At 45.4% G+C, this 18,846-nt stretch overlaps 2 protein-coding genes across 3 annotated transcripts in view; both read right to left on the bottom strand.

Moving 5' to 3' along the window:
* The window catches only part of Pygo1 (pygopus family PHD finger 1), a 26,496-nt gene extending 22,210 nt beyond the window's left edge, over positions 1 to 4,286 (bottom strand). The window contains exon 1 of the mRNA XM_031343704.1: positions 3,819 to 4,286. Within this exon, the coding sequence (XP_031199564.1) occupies positions 3,819 to 3,867 (49 nt within the window). The 5' untranslated portion in view covers positions 3,868 to 4,286. The remainder of the gene's footprint in view (positions 1 to 3,818) is intronic.
* Positions 4,287 to 11,450: 7,164 nt separating this feature from the next.
* Prtg (protogenin) overlaps positions 11,451 to 18,846 on the bottom strand; it is a 116,026-nt gene continuing 108,630 nt past the window's right edge. The window contains exon 20 of one of the 2 annotated variants that reach the window (XM_031344349.1): positions 11,451 to 18,357. In XM_031344349.1, the coding sequence (XP_031200209.1) occupies positions 17,956 to 18,357 (402 nt within the window). In that variant the 3' untranslated portion in view covers positions 11,451 to 17,955. The remainder of the gene's footprint in view (positions 18,358 to 18,846) is intronic. The other variant, XM_031344351.1, reaches the window with a different exon arrangement.

The raw sequence follows: 18,846 nt of genomic DNA, 5'->3' as shown, positions 1-18,846 counted from the left end.
AAAAACCCAAAAAACAGGGTTTCTCTGCATAGCCTTGGCTGCCCTGGAACTCACTATGAAGACCACACTGACTTCGAACTCAGAGAGCTCCTGCCTCTGCCTCCCAAGTGCTGAGACTAAAGTCGTGTGCCACCACTGCTTGGCTATATTACTTTCTTAACAATTCATTTAAGGAGAGAAGGCTCTGGAGAGATGGCTCCATGTTTTAGAGCACACACTGCTCTTGCAGTAGACGGGAGTCTAGTTCCTATCACCCGAATCAGGTTACTCACAACTGTAACTTTATCTCCAGGGCATCACATGCCCTCCTAATTTTAAGATTACTGGTATTCATGTGCACAGGCACCTCCCCTTCACATATACACACACTTTGAAATAAAATAAATCTCCTTTAAAAAGCAATTCATTTTAATTGAAATATGTGTATATATGACATACACACATGTGTATGTAAATCTTATCCCAGGTCAGGAATTGATGAAGTCTCTTAATACACATGAAATAAACAAAAAGCCACTCATTCAAAGGTCTACCAGGAAAAGCAAGTGGGTGAGAACACCCTGAGAAGCTTGCTCAAGAGTCTACACCCTACAAAAGCCACGTCTTGCAAGAGTCTCAAAAAAATTATACAATTTACAAAAAAAAGTTCCAGGGCAGCTAATTTCAACAGTATTGTGCTTCAGAAAAGCTCAGATAGAAGCAGGGTGTCCTCATTCATGCATGCCTGAAGTTTCTGCCTCAGATGGCTGAGGCAGGGGCCTGCCTGGAGTTTGAACCAAATGGACCACATAACATGAGCCTTTAAAAAAACAAAACAAAACAAAATCAGCCAGACATTAGTGGTGCACACCTTTAAATTTAATTGCAGCACTTGGAAGGCAGAAGCAGGCCAATCTCTGTAAATTTTAGGCCAGCCTGGTCTACAGAGTAAGTTCCAGGACAGCCAGGGCTACACAGAGAAACCCTGTCTCAAAGACAAAACAAACAAACAAAAACCCAGATCAAAGCAAAACAAAAAAAGGATCATGAAACTTTTATGAATTAGAAACTAATCCAAAGATACCTGGAAAATTAATGTTTGGAAACGAGTTATTATAAAGATACTCTTGCCGGGCGGTGGTGGCACATGCCTTTAATCCCAGCACTTGGGAGGCAGAGGCAGGCGGATTTCTGAGTTCGAGGCCAGCCTGGTCTACAGAGTGAGTTCCAGGACAGCCAGGGCTACACAGAGAAACCCTGTCTGAACCCCCCCCCCAAATAATAAATAAATAAAAAATAAAGATACTCTCCATAATGTAAAAATATTGGCTCTGTGTTTTCTTGTATTTTGAGATTTTTAACTCTTATAATATTTTTGAGCTGAAAATTAAGCCAACTCCCTACTGCTGACATGGCTGCAAACACAGCAATATGGAGGATTATCCGTGTTCTTGGCCACACTATCAAATACTAATGCATTTTAATTAACTTTACATGTGGTTAGGACAGACAGCTAAGATCAAAGATACAACCCGAGAGCTGTTTCCTATCAGTTAATCCCGAAGCAATTTATAATAATATGCAAACTTCTATTGCAAAAACCTCAGGGGAAAAGTGCATCTCAGAAGGGTCGATTCCTTAATGGCTTGGGCAAGTCGAAATCACAAACAACACAGGATTACATGTTTCACCAGTCGGAATATTGTGGTGCACATCTTTAATCCCAGCACTCCCTGCAAAGGCAGGCAGAGCTCTGTGAGTTCCAGGCTAGCCTGGTCTACACAGTCAGTTCCAGGACAGCCAAGGCTACAACAGTGTAAGTCCCTGTCTCAAAACAAACAAATGAACAAAACACCACCACAACAAAAATTCGCCAAATGGAAGGTTGTCAGACACCAAGCCTTTAAAAGCGGTGCTCTGCTCTAAGTTACAACTTTTGCTTCAAAAACTAGAAAGTTCATTTCTATTTTTCTTCCTGCTTATGTGCACATGGAGCCAGAGATGGGCTCTTCATTGCTTTTGGACTTCCGTATTCCAGCAGCGTCTCTCACTTGGAACCCAAGCTCACTGAGTCAGAGTCTCTAGTTTGTTCTGTCTCCCTTCTACCTGCTGGAGTGACAGGAGATCTACCACACCCACCTGGCATTTACTGAGATGCTGGGAACCCGGATTCAGATATTCACACTTGTTGGGCAGGTGCTTTACCCACTGAACCACCCTCTCTGAGCTCTAGAAAAAGAGAATTCTACCTAAACATTTGAGCAAAGAACATCTTCTGGAAGCCACAGCACTGGTGTCCTGAGGCAGTTCGCATATGTGCATTCTGAAGTCACACTGAACCAAAACCATCAATGGATGTCCGTGGTCATACAAGTCAAATGGAAATTTTGCCGATGTATGTGCTCCTTATCCACTGGGGCGGGGGGGGGGGGGGGGGGGGGGGGCGTGGAAAGATTATGCAGTAGCCTCCCTGCTTCAGCCCTCCCCCCCAGTCTTATTTCCTACACAACACCCAGACAAACCCCTTAGAAACCCAATACTGCTTTTCTGAAAAACTCTCCAGTTCTCATCTCAAGAGTAAAAGCCAAAATCTGTCTGTCTGCCTTCCTTCCTTCTTTTCTTCTTTGACAGGGCCTTGGTATGAAGCCCTAGCTGGACTGAAACTCACTAGTATAGATCATGCTAGCCTCATACTCACAGACACCCACCTGCCTCTGCCATGTTGGAACTCAAGGCCTGCCCACCACACCTGGCAAAAGACAAAGTTTTAATAAGTCTCAAGACACAGTCACCCACCCCCAGCCATCATGCCTGGCTGTCCTGGATCACCTTGCCACAGTTACCACAGCTTCTTTGCCACGGCTTGGATACACAGGCTAACCAAACCCAAAGCCTTTGCGTCTCTGGTTTCCTTTGCCTGGAGTGCCTTCCCCGAGGTAGGGAGACAGGGATTGTGCCATCTTCCTTTCAGCCCACCTTCTAGGTAAGCCCTGCCTTTTTACACTCCCGCTGCCACATACCCCCATTTCCGAGCAGTCTTTTCTACCTCCGTTCCCTGCTTTGGTGTTTTGCACAGTACTTTACCATATATACTGTTTACTGAGTGGTATAACCCTGTGTAAAGAATATCTAAATTATTCACTGTTTTAACCCATGCCAAGAACAGTACCTAGTATATAGTACATGTTCAACAAATATTTGCACAATGAACAAACTTTGGGACTCCCAGACTTAGAAACCCATCCAGAGCTGGAAATAAGAGCTGGCAGGTATCCCCATATTCCCAGATGGTATTTGGTAGTGTGTATATGCGTGTGTTTTAAACTTACACGCAGTACCTTTTGTTCAGTACATCCTTCTCTCTGGTTTTTCTGCGACAGTAAGGCATTCACATTCCTCACTAGTTTGCAAGGAAGAAAACCAATGATTCAGGAAGCTGATTTTGTATGATTTGATTCTTAATCTTATTGGTTAATAAGGAAAACACCTTCTGAATGTATGTAGTTCCTCTCCCTAAACTAAAAGAAAATATAGTGAATTTGTGTTTGCCTTTTGGAGGGAGGTGATTCCTCAAAGCGTCTCAACTCTCTGGCAGTGCAACTTAGTTTTCTGGGGGGTGGGTATTGTTCGCGGGTGTCTCTTTTTCACCCCGAGGTGTCTATTGTGCAGTGTGGTGGGAAGCAGGAGAGGAACTGGGTAGGAAGGGATGCTGAGCGCCGCACGTCTCCACACAAAGTGGGGACCCCGGGCGCCTGGAGTCGCGCACTTAGGCCCGGGCCGCCCCGGTAGCTTCCCCGTGGGCCCGCGCTCCCCCAGTCCTCCCAACCCGGCTCGGTTACCTCTAACTCTCTTCAGCGCGATGGGCTCCTTGTCCTGTTCCGCTGACATTACCGACCGCCGCGCATGGCTCGCCCCCGGGCCGCGGGAAGCCGGTGTCTTTGATGCGGCGGCCCCTCCTCCTCTGGGTCCTCCTCCTGGTCCTCCGGGTCCTCCTCTTGGTCCCTGGAGCCCTCCCGGCCGAGCTCGGAGCTCAGGCCGGCCGGGCCGCGGGCGGACTTTGAAAAGTTTAGGAGGCAGCGGAGGCCTCGGGGCTCCGTGCGCTCGCGGGGCTCAGCTGGGCTCCGCCGAGCTCAGGGCCGCGGCCTGGGGGCGGCGCCCGCGCCCGGCCGGGAGAAGACGCGCGCCCTGGGCCGCGCTGCGCTGCGCTCCGCCCGCGCGCGGGGGAGACGCGGCCTCCGCGGACACAAAAGCCCCCGGCCTGCAGCGGCCGCTCGGGGGACGTGGCGCGGCCCCGAGGCCTCCCCGCCCTGCCTGTGCTCCACAGCCCAGCACGGGGCCGGGCTTCAGGGCGGGGACCCAGGGCGCGCGGAGCCCCGCACCCTCACCCGCACCCGCACGGGGTTTCGGGGCCGCGGCCTCGCTGGAAGGCTGCGCTCCGGGACTGTGTGCGCCAGGCCCTGCACTCACCCCGCGCCCTCCAAGGCCCAGTACCCCCGGCCCTGCGTCTCCTGCCCGCGCCCCGCAGCTCGGGCTCCGCGCTTCCCGCTGCCCTCCAAGGCCCAAGACTCCCGCTGGCTCTGCGCAACCTGTGCAGGGCGCAAGGGCGCAATGTCCTGCTCCACGCTCCCCGCCACCCTCCAAGACCCCAAATCTGAGTCCAGCTCCTCTGCGCCCCGGGCTGCTTTCTGCCCTCCAGGCCCCAGGACCCCGGGCTCCACGCCCCTCTGCACGCCCAGTCCCAGCCTCCCCGAGGAAACTGCAGCTCCCAACTTCATCCCAGCCACTGCACGCGTCTCGGCCTCGCAGTCAGATTTCAGAAAAAAACTTTGTCAGAGAAAGCAGCATAGTTCTGGGTGTATATATGGACACCCCACTTTCACCCTGCTCGTGTCTTGAACTCGTGTTTCTGCAACGCCCCCTTCCTTGGAGGGGCAATGACTTACTTATTCAACACAGCACATGGAATTAACACCAGAAGAGAAGTGGAAAAGGTGACCTCACATGGACAAGTTGTAGGGAAACACATCCCAATCCAAGGGGAGTGTAGATTAGATTCGAGTAGTGGTCCACATTCTTCGTGGGACCCTACACATCTGAGGCACACACTCTTGAGGTTCATTTTTCTCCTTTCATCCCTTTGGTGTTTTCTAGCTCCATTCTCTGAACGTTTCGGAGTTTCTCCTGTTGGTTGTTAGGTTTTCTCGTTGTTGTACTAAGAGAAGCTAGGTGCAGCTTCCAATCTTCCATCAGGTATCACACCGTTTGTTTCTATATTCAACCTTAGACAAGTATGTCTGACAAGTGCTCTTAAGCACAGGAGGACCTATAAACTAACCAAAATGAGATTCTTATCTTCCTATATACAAGACTTATAGAACTCATTCAAGTGCTCTGGCAATGGCCGAGGGGAAACCCTATATTTAGTGCAATCTGCTTTAGAAAAAAGAATAGCCCGATCCTGGCCGGTGGGGGCACATGCCACACCATTAACCCTAGCCCTCTGAGACAGAAGCAGATGGATATTAGGCCAGCTCAGAAACCTTGTCTCAGGGAGAAGGAGAGGGAGGAGGAGAGGGAGAGAGCAGAGAAGTATGAGTTAGTTTTCTCAGCCTTCATAAAAGCTCGGTACCAATTTGTCTATAAACCCAGGACTGGGAAGTTGGAGAGAAAGGGCCCCATGTGGATTATTGACTAGCCAGTCTACCTAAACAATAACAAGGTTCACTGAGAGACCTTGTCAAAAAGCGAGGCAGAGGGGCTGGAGAGGTGAATCATTGGTTAAGAGCTGTTATCTGCTGTTTCAGATAGACAAGTGACTGAGGTTCTCTTCCCAGAACTGACGTATTGGCTCACAATCATCCATGACTCCAATCCCAGGGGATCCAATGTTCTTTTTCTGTTTGTTTGTTTGTTTGTTTGTTTGTTTGTTTGTTTCGAGATAGGGTTTTCCTGTGTAGCCCTGGCTGTCCTGGAACTCACTCTGTAGACCAGGCTGGCCTTGAACTCAGAAATCTGCCTGCCTCTGCCTCCCAAGTGCTGAGATTAAAGGCGTGCACCACCACTGCCCGGCTGGGATCCAATGTTCTTTGCTGACCTCTTCAGATACTAGGCACAGACATGGTATACATACATACATACATACATACATACATACATACACACACACATGCATGCATGCAAACAGACAAACACACATAAAATAAATCTAAAAAAAAAAAAAGCTGTACATGGTAGCCCATGTCTTTAATCCTAGCACTCAGTAGGCAGATCTTTGTGAATTCAGGACCAGCCTGGTTTATGTAGTGAGTTCCAGGCCATCCTGGGCTACATAGTGAGTTCCAGGTCAACCTGGGCCATAGAGTGATACCCTGTCTCAAAAACTAAACTAAACTAAAGTGGAGAAAGAGCTAAGCACTAGGAAGCAAATGCTGCTCTGCTTCCTGACTGTGGCGGGTATGGTGTGACCTGCTGCTTTCAATCCCCCCCCCTGCCCCCCCGCCATGATGGGCTGTGCCTTGACGGATGAGCCAGAGTCAATGCCCCCTTTCTCCAGCTGCTACATCACAGCAACAGCAAAACTAAGACAGCACCTAATTCAAGTGGTGCAGGAGGCTCCCTTAGGTCTGATGACCTCTTAAAGGCCTCCGAATGCTGTCCCCCTGGCACCTGAATTACGGAGGAGACACACTGTGAGCAATACCAACTATGAAATGATATCCAAGAAGTGAGTAAGGGCCTCACACACTGAGGTGGGGTGAAGGAGTTGGGGAAATGTACAAAGTAACGACAACGACATTGGATGAGGCACCAGTCGTGAGCTTGCTGCCAGCCTTATCTTTGTGGGATGGACATGGAGAGAGAAATCTGGTGTTGACATGGGAGGTTGGGGGGGTGAGGAAGGTGAGTTCAGCTTTGGACACCCTAGGTCTGAGATTGGGAAGCTCAGGGGACAGAAAGATAATAATACCTCAGGTCATACCTATACTAGTTCCCCGGGTGGGGGTGGGGCAGAAATCACATCTGCATTGATGTTATTTATAAGTTCTTGTGTATCAATACTGTATAATGACCCCCAAACTCAGTGGTTTAAGCAATCATTTAGTTGCTTATAATTCTGTGGACGGGCAGTTTATGCTGGACTTTGATAGAATGGTTTTTTTTGTTGTTTTGTTTTTTGTTTTTGTTTGTAGTATCACAAAGTAATTCAGGGATTTGTGGTTAGTTGGTAGCCAAAGGCTCTACTTTCTGGTAAGTAGATGGCTTTTAGCAGGAGCAATGAGCAAGGATCCCAGCCGGGCTGTGGGGCAGCATCTAGTCCTCTTGTCTGGGCTCTTTCAGAGGATAATGTTTACAAGATTTGTGAGCGCATAAAGGGAGCGCAAACCTTACTGCGCAAGCACTTTCCAAGTCTTGGCTTGTACCTCATTGGTTAATTTATTCGGTCAATTCTAGAACCACTGTAGGAATGGATTACAGGGACTGTCATTCAAAACATCCCCTTGTCCTTATCTTGGGACTCGTGGGGATAGCAAAGGGAGACAGGTAGATGTGTTTTTACACAGATATACACATACTCTTCACACTTCCATGTCTGTCATGTTCTTCCAGTCTTGTTCACCGGGGGAACTGTCAGATCCCTATGAAGAGTTGTCCCTGTGACTCAGTGCTGCTCCTGATCCAGCATCATGGACACAAATCTTTAAGTGCTGAAGGAAAGCTGAAGTAACATCATATTGATACAGTCCACGCAGTCATAGAGGAAACTGTCTGTCAGGATCTAGAATCACCCAGGAGACTAGCCTCAGGCATGCTGTGAGGAATTAGTTAAATGAGGGCAACTGAGGTGGAAGACCCACCTCCCCACTGTGCACCACCATCCTATTTTCTGGGGTCTTGGACGGTGAGCTGAGTACCAGCACGTCTCTCTGCTTCCTGACTGGGGGTGTGATGTGACTACTATCTGACACTCACCACGATGGCCTGGGAACCAACACAAACCCTGCCTGCCTTACACTGCTTTGGTTAGGTATCTTGCCACAGCAAAGAAAGTCACTAATACAGGTTCTTCCCACCAACTCTTATCTCCTTATGCCCCACCCCCTGTCAAAACTATCCCTTCACTTCGCTGTACTCAAATCCACGAGAAGCCTTTACTGCATCTCTTGTTCAGAGATGTACAAAGTAAGCAGACCGACTCCACTGTTTAGAAAGCCACCTCAGTGAGCTTGCACAGACCCAGGCCACAGATCCAAAGGAAGAGTCACCCAGAACCAATGAGGACAGCTAAGAATAGAACTCAGGCCAATCCACCTTGTCAAGGTTACATGGAGACAAGAAGAACCTATAAAGGAAATGAAGAAGAAGTGGGAAACTGCAAAGCAGATTGTTAAGGGAATCAAGAAAAGGAGTCCCCTGTAAAACCACACTCCAGTCAGGCTTCACGGTCATGGACTCCATGGTTTGTTTGTTATAGTTTGGTATTTTTTTTTAAATTTGTTTATTTATTTAATGTATATGAGTACACTGTCGCTGTCTTCAGACATACCAGAAGAGGGCATCAGATCTCATTACTGATGGTTGTGAGCCACCATGTGGTTACTGAGAATTGAACTCGGGACCTTTGGTGTAGGCAGCTGCTTGGACGATAAGATCCAAGATGGAACCTGTTCCCGATACACTAGTTCCACTGTGCATGTGTCAACCCGAGCAGGCTCATGCAAATTAGGTGTCTCCCGAGTGGGTGCATACTAATGAGGCAATTGCAGGGAACCAATCCAGGAGGACTTGAGAGCTCAGGCTCGGGTATATAAGGAGCTCTCTCTAGCCAGTCAGGGCCCCACTCCACAGAAGCAAGAGCAGCTGCCATTTCCACAGAAGCAAGAAGAACTGCAGCACCTAGGAAGCAAGAAGAAGCAGTAACACCAAGAAGAGCTGTGACACCTGGGAACCAGAAAAGGCTGTAAACCAGAAAAGAAAATTCCTGAGTAAACCTTGAGAGAAGAAGTATAGGTGTTCTGTCATCATTGCTGCTGGTCAGCAAAGTGCGGAACACTTTGGAAGATCAGTCAGTGCTCTTACCCACTGAGCCATCTTGCCAGCCCCCCTTTCTTCCATTCTTATAGAATGAGAGAAAAAAAGACATGAAGTTGGGGGCTGGGGAGGTTGGGAGATCCTGGGGGAACTTGGGGAAGGGCAAAGAATATGATCAGAACATATTACAGGAAAAAATTAAAAATAATAAAGAAAACTCACACCACCAAGAACATCACTATGGCTGTCACATAGGGTTCTTGCCTCACTTTGCTCTGTGATTTTACAGTAACAGGAAAAGGCAGGGTTTTTTTCAAGGCATACATATTCCCAGCATAGGCAGATTGCAGCCTGAGAGAATGTTTTAAGAATGAGCAAGATGAACGAGTATTTGTGAATGAAGCCTAAGTTGGAACTAGGTAAGATCTGGGCAAGGCTTAGTGTATAAACAACACTTGAAATATGGAATGTTTGGCATTTTGTGAAATCTCTTAAGAGACAGAAATGTGCCAATTTTAACCCCTTAAAAGCCTGTTTTCATGATTCATCCATGTTATATATCTATCAACAATTTCATTTCTTTGGGGGCTAATATCCTATTGTATACACAAACTAGTATATTAATTTTTCTTATTTACATTAAGAGATAGATTTTCATGTAGCCCAGGCTGTCCTTGAACTTGTTATGTAGCGGAGGATGACTCTGAACTCTTGATCCTCCACCTCCTAAGAGCTGAAATTACAGGCACGGACGGGCACTACACCCTGAAGTGGAATCTTAAGGGTTCTTTGGAAAGTCAGTTGGATGGTGTTTGGCTGGGGCAAACAAGTTTAGCTGAATTTTTAGCTGAAGTGGACACAGGTGAAAGGATGTTCTGTTAAAGCAAGCATGTGAAAGAACACCTGATGAAGGATTCTTTGGTAACGACATTCGTGTATTGGTTCACCTTACATTGCATAGTTGAGCTCCATTTGTCAGGGCTCCATAGAAAGAAATGCCAAAAAATTTCTGGTGGTGTGCTGCAGTTTCTTTACACTTCTGAGGACTCAGGTTGATTGGCAGGCACATGGAGGACACGTGGTGTTTGGAGGGTATAAACAGGACTCCATGGAGTGACAGAGACAAAGCTTGGCTTGCTGGGACAGCTAGCTGTGCAACACTTGTGAGTCTTCACTGACCTTCACTTCCCTGAGAGGCACAGCTGAGAACTTCTGGCGTTCCTCCGGGTCGTTCCTGCTGAGGCCTGGCTGTCTTTGCTAGGTAGTGCCACCACTGCTGATTCCTCTTTGCTATCTTGACTCCTCCTAACTAGACTGCTGGTGTATCCGTGAAGTGTTTGTGGGTGGATCTAGCTGCTACAGCTAACCTGGGAACTAAACTACTGATTTTCAGACAACATAGATGGGAATTGCTCCAAAGAACCTTTTCTAAACAGGTCTACCCCCACCCTGCCCCCGTATCCTTTCTTTCCAACTACCTCTGGTGGCTAAAGGGAGGTTAAAGGATTTAAGGATCATCATTAAAAATAATGTTTGAAAAAAATTAAAGTTACAGCACCCAGCTTATTTGGAGTGTCAATTGGTTCTCCAACTATTTGTCTTTGGGGCTTACAGTGATTTTCTAGCTTCCTTCTAAAACAAGATGTTTGTACATTTATTTATTTTGTGTATATCTGTGAGCACATTGCACACACGTGGGGAGGCCAGAGAACAACTTTCAGGAGCCCGTTCTCTCCTTCCGCTGTGGGTTCCCAGGATTGAACTCACATCATTATTAGGTGCAACAATCACCTTTACCCATTGAGCCATCCCTGTAGTTCCCCTAATAACACGTACTTGTTTTATTCCTAGGTACTCTTTTACTGTCCACACGAGTTCTTCCTATTTCTTTTCTGTTTGCATGGACTCAGTCACTGCTTGGCTCTGCTCTCTTAGTTTCATTCCATTCTGTTTTATTCTTATTTGGTGTTTAGACTCATAAATTATTCAAAAGTGTCTAGCATTCTTCTTTCCATAATTAGTTTTTCATTGGGGTTAAAGAACATGGCCTGTAGGATTTTCACTCTGATGTTTCTTCAGACTTTTAGCAAGGGCAATCCCATGTACTCAAAGTTGTATAATGCTGGCTGAAGGGATGGCTCAGTGGTTAAGGGTATGTACTATCATTACAGAGAACAAAACTTGTGGTCCTAGCACCTACACTGAGCAGCTCACAACACACACACACACATACACACACACACACACACAGCATGCATGCATGCACGCACGCACGCACGCACTCACACAGGGTTTCACTGTTTGGCCCTGGCTGTCCTGGAACTCAGAGATCCACCCACCTCTGCTTTCCTCCCCAGTGCTGGGATCAAAAGCGTGGTCCACTACCAATCAGCTAAACCAAAAGTTTTGTCCTCTAGCATCCAAAGAAGGAAAACACATGCTTTTGGGTTTTTTAAACTAAGGAAAGGTTTTATTTAAACTGTGCAATCAATCAGTATGTAGACAGCAGTTTTTATAAACATTTTGGCATTTAAACTTTTATTCATTTTTGGCATGACCTGTAGGGTAGAATATAAACTTCCTGGGATAGGGATGTGGGGTACTAAGAAATATTTACTATCATGCTAGGAAAAGAAAACAAACCCACATTATTAAACAAAAAATATGTTTTAAGAAGACATTTTAAAAAATACATTCAAAATCAAGGCAAACATTCACTTTCTTCATGAGATGGAGTCTGCAGAGCTGGTCCCCTGAGACAAGCAGAAATCAAATGTAGCTCTGCCCCACAGTCCACCAGGAAGCCAGGAAATGGTGCCCTTATAAAGAAGCAGAGTGGCAGGACCCAGAACACCCACTACAGAAAAGAACTTAACTGGCCCCCACACTTCATTAAATTCACATCTTTGAAATAGAACAAAATATTCCTACACACACAGACATAAACTTTTGTCCAACGACAGTAACAGACAGACACATTTTCTTAATACATCTCTTAAACCCTACTAAGTGGCCGAGGCAACGTCTGTGTTCAGGCTTATCTGCAGGAAGGGTTTTAGTTTGGGAATGGACCAGATACTACAGAATATGGCAAATAAGAAACAGTATGACTTCACACAATGAAAAGTAGTTTTGTAGGAACAGAAGTAGTTAACATTTTTTTTTCAAGGTTATAAGTCAGGAATGTATTTCTGTATCACAAATTATGCAGGAGACAGAAACCTGAGGAAACCTATAAAACTCTGAAGATTATAGGAGGGAAGCTGGATGCTACCAGGAAAGAGGAGGCTGGGGGCAGGCGTACATTTTAATATCAGCACTCGGAGCCTGCTGCTGGTAGCTTTCTCTCTGGGGGTTCAAGGACAGCTAGCCTTTCCATATCAACACTCTCATCCTGGTTAGATGGGAACAGCTTTATCTCTTCTGCTGAAGCAATGCTGAACACGAGTTGTCCTTCAAAACTGAAAGAGGGCCAGACTGTAAATGATGCAGAAATGAGAACAAACTAAAGTTTTGGGGTCTAAAATATCCCAGGGAAAGGAAGACTAAAAGATGAAGCAGGTGAGACAGACCGGAGTTCCCTGGGAGATACAAATGCTGGTAAAGTGAGTCGAGGCAAGGACGATGGGGACTTCTGAGTTGCCCAACCACAAGACTGAACATCCATGCTGGTGATGTGAAGGCAGAAACCATGCCGTGCACACCAAGGTGCTTTGAAAACAAGAGAATGAGCCTGCCTTGTCCTGGTCATCTACCCAAGGTCCCTTAATGTTGAGTCCCTTCCTCAACTCGTCTCCACACATGTGATCACCAAAGAGAGAAAAACATTTTCAAAACTTTCTGATGAAGTCCCACTCAGTCAGAGACAAACAATGAAGAGATATCCTCCTTCCGACCCCCATGAAAACAGAACAGATTGGAGGGGTTAGGAAGTAAATGAAGCTCGTTTCCAAAAATGCTTCAAGTTAAATTGCCTTTGAGGGATGTTTACAGAGAGATTTTAATGGGTGCTTTCAACAAACTACAGGGTCTATTTTTTCTGGTACTTGAAAATTTAAAGGTCTCCATGGGGGCAAGGGAACATCAGATTTGCTATCTCTTGAAAACCTAGTACCATGTTACTGAGAGAGGAACCCCAAAGAATTGATGGATCCCTACCCTATTACAGTAGGGAAAAATAATGGTCACCCACAGACGCCTGCAAAGGACTAGAACCTGTGAGAATCTTACCATGTATGGCAAAGGAAGCCTGACAGATATGCTTCATATAAGACATCATCTCAGATGATGAAGGCCAGAAAAATCTAATCAAATGAGTACTTAAAACTGAAGAACTTTTCTTTGGGGGGGGGGTGGCTGAAAGAGGAGGAAGAGAGAGGGGCTATGTAGCTGGTTCTGATGGAAAGAGTTCAGTCTTCAAAAGCTGAAACTGGCAAGAGAATGGGTTACTCCTTCAGGCCTCAAAAGGAGTGCGAGCCCCATCTGCACCTTCATCTTATCCTATAGCTGGACTGGTGGCACCCCACTGTAATCTCAGGGTGTGGGAGGATGAGGTGGCAGGGTCACCACTGGTTCAAAGCCAGCCTGGTTTACACATACAGCAGGTTCCAGGACAGAGAGGGTTTCACAGCAGGAAATTGCCTCAAAAAGAAAGAGTTCTGACCTACAGATCTCCAACACCGGGGGTTTGCTGTTTACAGACACTAAATAAGTGCTAGTTTGCTAGAAGAAATTGCAAGAAAATCAATCTGTACCCACCTGCTTAGATAAGCCTGTAACACAAACATTGCACTAGCCTGTGAACTTGTGTCCTGAGCATAAACAACCTGGCATAGAACCTATGGTTGCCTTCTAAACAAAACATTAACGAAATTCACAATTAGACAAACGGATGTGGATGGTGGTCTCCAGAACCCACCGCTCTGTGCTCACACAGCCCAGGAGTGATTTTTTTTTTTAACTTCTACCACAGCAATTTTATCGGAGACGCATGTAGGAAATTTTCAGGAAGAAAATCTTACAAAATACATGGTTGGCCTCAGGTATCAGCTCTTTACAATACAGTTCAAACTCTTTTTCCACATCTGGTACTCAAAATGGACATCTGATGATATGCAAATGTACAGAATCGAATCATGAATTACAACAGGCTCTGACTGACCCATGTGTGGTAGCATTTCCTAAAATGCACATTGCACCCTTCATCCGGCTGCTGCAACTGATTGATTACAGGAGTGCACCACACCAGCCTCTGATAACATGAAGCATTGTTTCCAATGGCGACTTTCTAAGGACTTGAGCAGTGCTCCCGAGTGGTCAGCTATGAGCCTTTTTTATGCTTTTTGCAGAAGTCCTTCAGAAGACAGGGAAACAGTGCACACCCCAGTCACTGCCGTGTAGCTGCCATTGCTCATGTCTGAGGTCAAGGCAAGAGAGCCTTTAACACATCAGTAGCATCGAATCCCCATGGTACTTTAACAGGTTTTCATTTGAGATCGAAAGCCCAGCTATTTTTGACGCAATGAACATCTTACAATTTAGGAGCCGTACTTGAACATAAAGCACCGCCTGACTGCCCAAACAATGGCACATTTTGCTCTCCTGAAGCTGAGTATCTAGAGAACGGCTTTACATAGGAATGCAGGCTATATAGGATGATACAGGGGTTCCCACAGTACTCCATAGCAGAGGAGCGTGAGGTTCTCTCTGTTGACCTGCCACACTCACAGGCTGTATGGAAGTATCACACCATTTAGTAAAAACACCCCTGTGGCTGGGTGAGTGGATTTCATGGAAAATCCTCAGGATGCTGTCTGGACACAGAGGAGAGGTTCTAGAGAGACAGCTTGTTAACATAAAACAACAAACAACAGTTCAATGTACAGCTAAACTTCCCTATATTCTGAGGTAACCTTAAATATCTTTGGTTTTTAATTTCTTTTTAATTTGCTGATATAAAGTACTCGAATAAAAAAAACACTGATAAATACCAATATAACTGCATTGCCTTTAACTATGTAAACTTAGCCTTTTGATATTTTCTTTTGGCCACTAAAGCTATATTCCCTATCTGCTTCTAAATAAATTTATTTTAAACCTGCTCATCTTTACTTATAGGCTAAACTATATATTTTAATGGTCTTTGGTATGAAAATACTGATGAGCAGTATACTGTAATATTTGACATTAAAAATGACAGGCAGGCTGGTTATCAGCACTCCCAGCAAATATGGTTCTGGAAAATGAGACCGTTCCAAATCTGCATGTCAGCTTATTTGGAGTTGAATACGATAAAGTCAGGAAACCTTGATGAAGACATGATAACCTTTACACTTTAGTTAGAATTTTACACTTCAGACTTCAGAGATGCTGGCTCTCGCCAAGCCGAAGGCCCCTGCTGAACACTAAATACCTTAGTCCATGAGATCAGTAATAAGATTTATTTTTTTCTCTCCAACAAGTAATTTCAACAATTTGAAAATAGATTAATACCATAGAGTTGAAAGTTTCTTTACTTGCTGAAGAAAAAAAAAAAACCTTACAGTGTAAATAGTTTGTAACCATCTGCTGGCAAGGAAATTATAACAATTAATTTTAAATTCGCTGGTGACAGTAAGGTAGTTTATGTCACTAGCCTAATTAATTGTAACTATCAATATAAACCCTTCAGTTTAAGGTTAGAAATGACTTGTATTCGAGTCTATTTATATCTGTTTTTAGTGATTTGGATTTAAGGTACTTATCATAGCAATTTCACTGTCTATTGGAAATTCTTTGGTAACAGAATTGACAGAAAAGCCTGTATAAGAACAAAACTGAACGAGCAAATAATTATAAGCTAAAGATCTATCGGAACTAAGGGCCTACTCAGCATTAAACAGAGCACGTTCTTAAGGGACTGTCCGGTCACAGCCTTTCAGACGATCCAGGCAGGGAACACGGTTTAAATATGAAGGCCCTAAACCTGGTTTCTCCTTTACATTCTGTTCCCTTCTGACTTTTGAAAACCGCTGATCCCATTGTGCCCCTTCATTTTAGATACTGAGAGAAGTTGGCCCATGTACTTCTACTTACATACCAAACAACACCATACCCTGTCAATGCACCCGCCCATGCATCATGAGCTCAAGAGTAACAAAAATGTCCCTGAGTACAGGAAAGAACAGTAACACTAGAATAAATTTTAAAAGGAGGTAGTATAAACAGGAGCGCGAAGGCAGGGGGAGGAAGCCATTTTTCTTGCCTACGGATTGTTCACCTAAAGCTCTGCTTTTTTTCTTTCTTTCTTTTCCCCCCATTTTGCTGAGAAGCCCACAGTAAAAGGGACAGAACTGTGCTGAGAAGTGGCGCCTGGCACATCTTGTTGGTTGGTTTCTAAGCAAGTCCAATTTGGCACAAAACTTAGAATCACAATGAAAACTGTGGCAGTGTCAGGCCTTGACAACAGATGATGGGGTGATCGTGTAGCAGAATTCCCTTGACTTTAGAACACCATTCTGCAGGACCCGCCTTGTCTGTGCATGGAGGGATGGTTTCAAGGGAAAACCCATAGAGGGTTCTTCTTTTAAAATGCAATTCAAAAGCCATTTCCAAAAAAAAAAAAAAAAATGGGGAGAGGGCAAAACCCACGATTTTAAAAGACTAAGGACTTGTTTCTTTCTTCTCATGGCTCAGACCCTCCCACGTGGCTCAGCACCTAGCTGTGTGATGGAGAAGGCCTGCCGGACCTGAGGAGCAAACAATTTTCTGATTTCACACCAGAGGATGAACTCACTTTCTGTGTTCGTGGGGTACAAAGCCAAGAGCAGCCTCTGGGGTGGTGGGAAGCAAACCTTCGCTTCAAAAGGAGAACAACTCCAGCAAGGTGCCAGATAGCAAAACAGCTACCGGTAAAAGATCCAAGCTTTTTTTTTTTTTTTTAAGGCAAATTTTTGCTACCTTTTTTTCCTAAACATCTTCGTGAATATTAAAAAGGTATAAGGCAAAATTTCTCATAATGGAAGGCACTGTTATTATGAAAACCTCATTTGTCTTACTCTCTACTGTTCTGTTTATCCTTATCATTCTTAATATTTAATAATGTTTTTTCTTTGCCCCATTTGAAGCCAAACTGAGATTTTAAAAAAGAAAATCTGAACCATTAAAAAAAAAAAAAATCCACTTTCTTACATTGTATTTTGCAGCTAGCTCTGGAAACTCAGAAGATGTTCCGCAAGAAACAGCGCAGCCCTTGGCTGCTATGGGCAAAGGGGATGGTGGTCTTGCAGATTGAGGGCAGGCGGGTGTAGGCCGGAGCAAACTTCTCCTGCTCTGGTGCCCCAAACCCAACAGCTCTGCAAGGACACGATCCCCTATGTACTATGGGATGGTTCTCTTCTCTAAAGAGACGTATTTGTTTCATCCATTCAAATAAATATACTCCCATATTTTCTTCTCACAGCCAGGTGTTACATTATCACAGTTCTTTAAAAAAAAAAAAAAAAAATCCAGAGCTTCAGATCAACATTCTTCCTCTTCTACCTATCGGACTCCTTCAGTCACACACATCACACACACAATGGACACACAGCGTCACTAGTAAGTCCTGCTGGTTATGCCGCTGTGAGACACCAGCACGCGAAGAAGGCAGCACAAGTTGTGTTCAGAGTCCGCCAACAGCAAACTGAGGTAGCTAGTCAGCAGAGGGCTCAGGCAGTCTTCCCTCTGCTCCAGTGATATATCTTAGAGTCCAGTCAAGCACCTTGACTGCCCTTTTTCACATTGTTGACAATTGAAACATTCAAAATTCGTGAGCTTAAAAATAATTAAAAAAATAAAAATAAAAATAAACCAAGCAAACAAAACAAACAATAAACAGTAAGACATCAAGATTTTCACAAAAGGCTTTGGCTCCCTGTTCATTGTCCTTCGAACAGACGCTTGTTGTGAATACCTGAGCATGGTTGTCTAGACCGGAAAGCCCTGGGCAGCACATCGCAGCCCTGCGGATGCCGGCTGCGGGGCTGAGGTCTGCTCAGCGGGCAAGGGCTGGGCAGGGTCTCCGTGCTGCTTCCGCGCAGCATCCCCATCAGAATCACCACCAGCGAGGGGATTCGAGGTAGGGGGTGTGCTGCTGATGACGGAGGACAGGTGTATCTCATCGTTGGACTCATGGGAAAACCTTCCAGAATCCCCTGTCTCATGGCTGCCTTCACTGTTCGCTGAATGCTCAGTGTCGAGGGTCGTAGCCCCGAAAGGTCTTGGGAAGCTGGTGGTCTGGCCTGGGGAGCTGGGGGAGTCTTCATCGCTGATCAGCACTGTGGTGCCCGGCTGGTAAAAGCAGACGGCCTGAGTAAATCTTCTTTGAGTCTAGGCAAAAATAGATAAAGTAGCCATGAGATAGCAGATAGTTCAAGTTTCGAGAACAAAAAAGGTCACCATTGTGCTGGCTGGAGTGGTGCATGCCTTTAATCCCAGCACTTGGGAGGCAGGAGGATGTCTGAGTTTAATTTAAACCTCATCCACAGAGCTACTTACAGAACAGAGAAGGTTACCCAAAGAAACCCTGTTTTGAAAAGCCAAAATAATAAAATAAAATAAAACAAAATAAATAAAAATAAAAAAAGAGAAATCACCAACAGGACTGCCTGTTTGTGTGGTCAGTGGCTCCCCCTAGGTGATTGGGAGCACTTCTGAACTAGAACCTTCCTTGGTTCTAGTTCTTGCTCTGGCAGGACACCACATCAGGTGATTCACAATCATCTGTTACTCGAACTCCAGATGATCCAACACCCTCAGCTAGCCTGCTAGCCCTGCACTCACTGGTGTATAGCCACAGCCATGAATATGCTAACTAAA

The sequence above is a fragment of the Mastomys coucha genome, unplaced genomic scaffold (assembly GCF_008632895.1).
Source record: "Mastomys coucha isolate ucsf_1 unplaced genomic scaffold, UCSF_Mcou_1 pScaffold23, whole genome shotgun sequence".
Lineage (NCBI taxonomy): Eukaryota > Metazoa > Chordata > Mammalia > Rodentia > Muridae > Mastomys > Mastomys coucha.
This window is presented reverse-complemented; position numbering and strand designations above follow the sequence as displayed.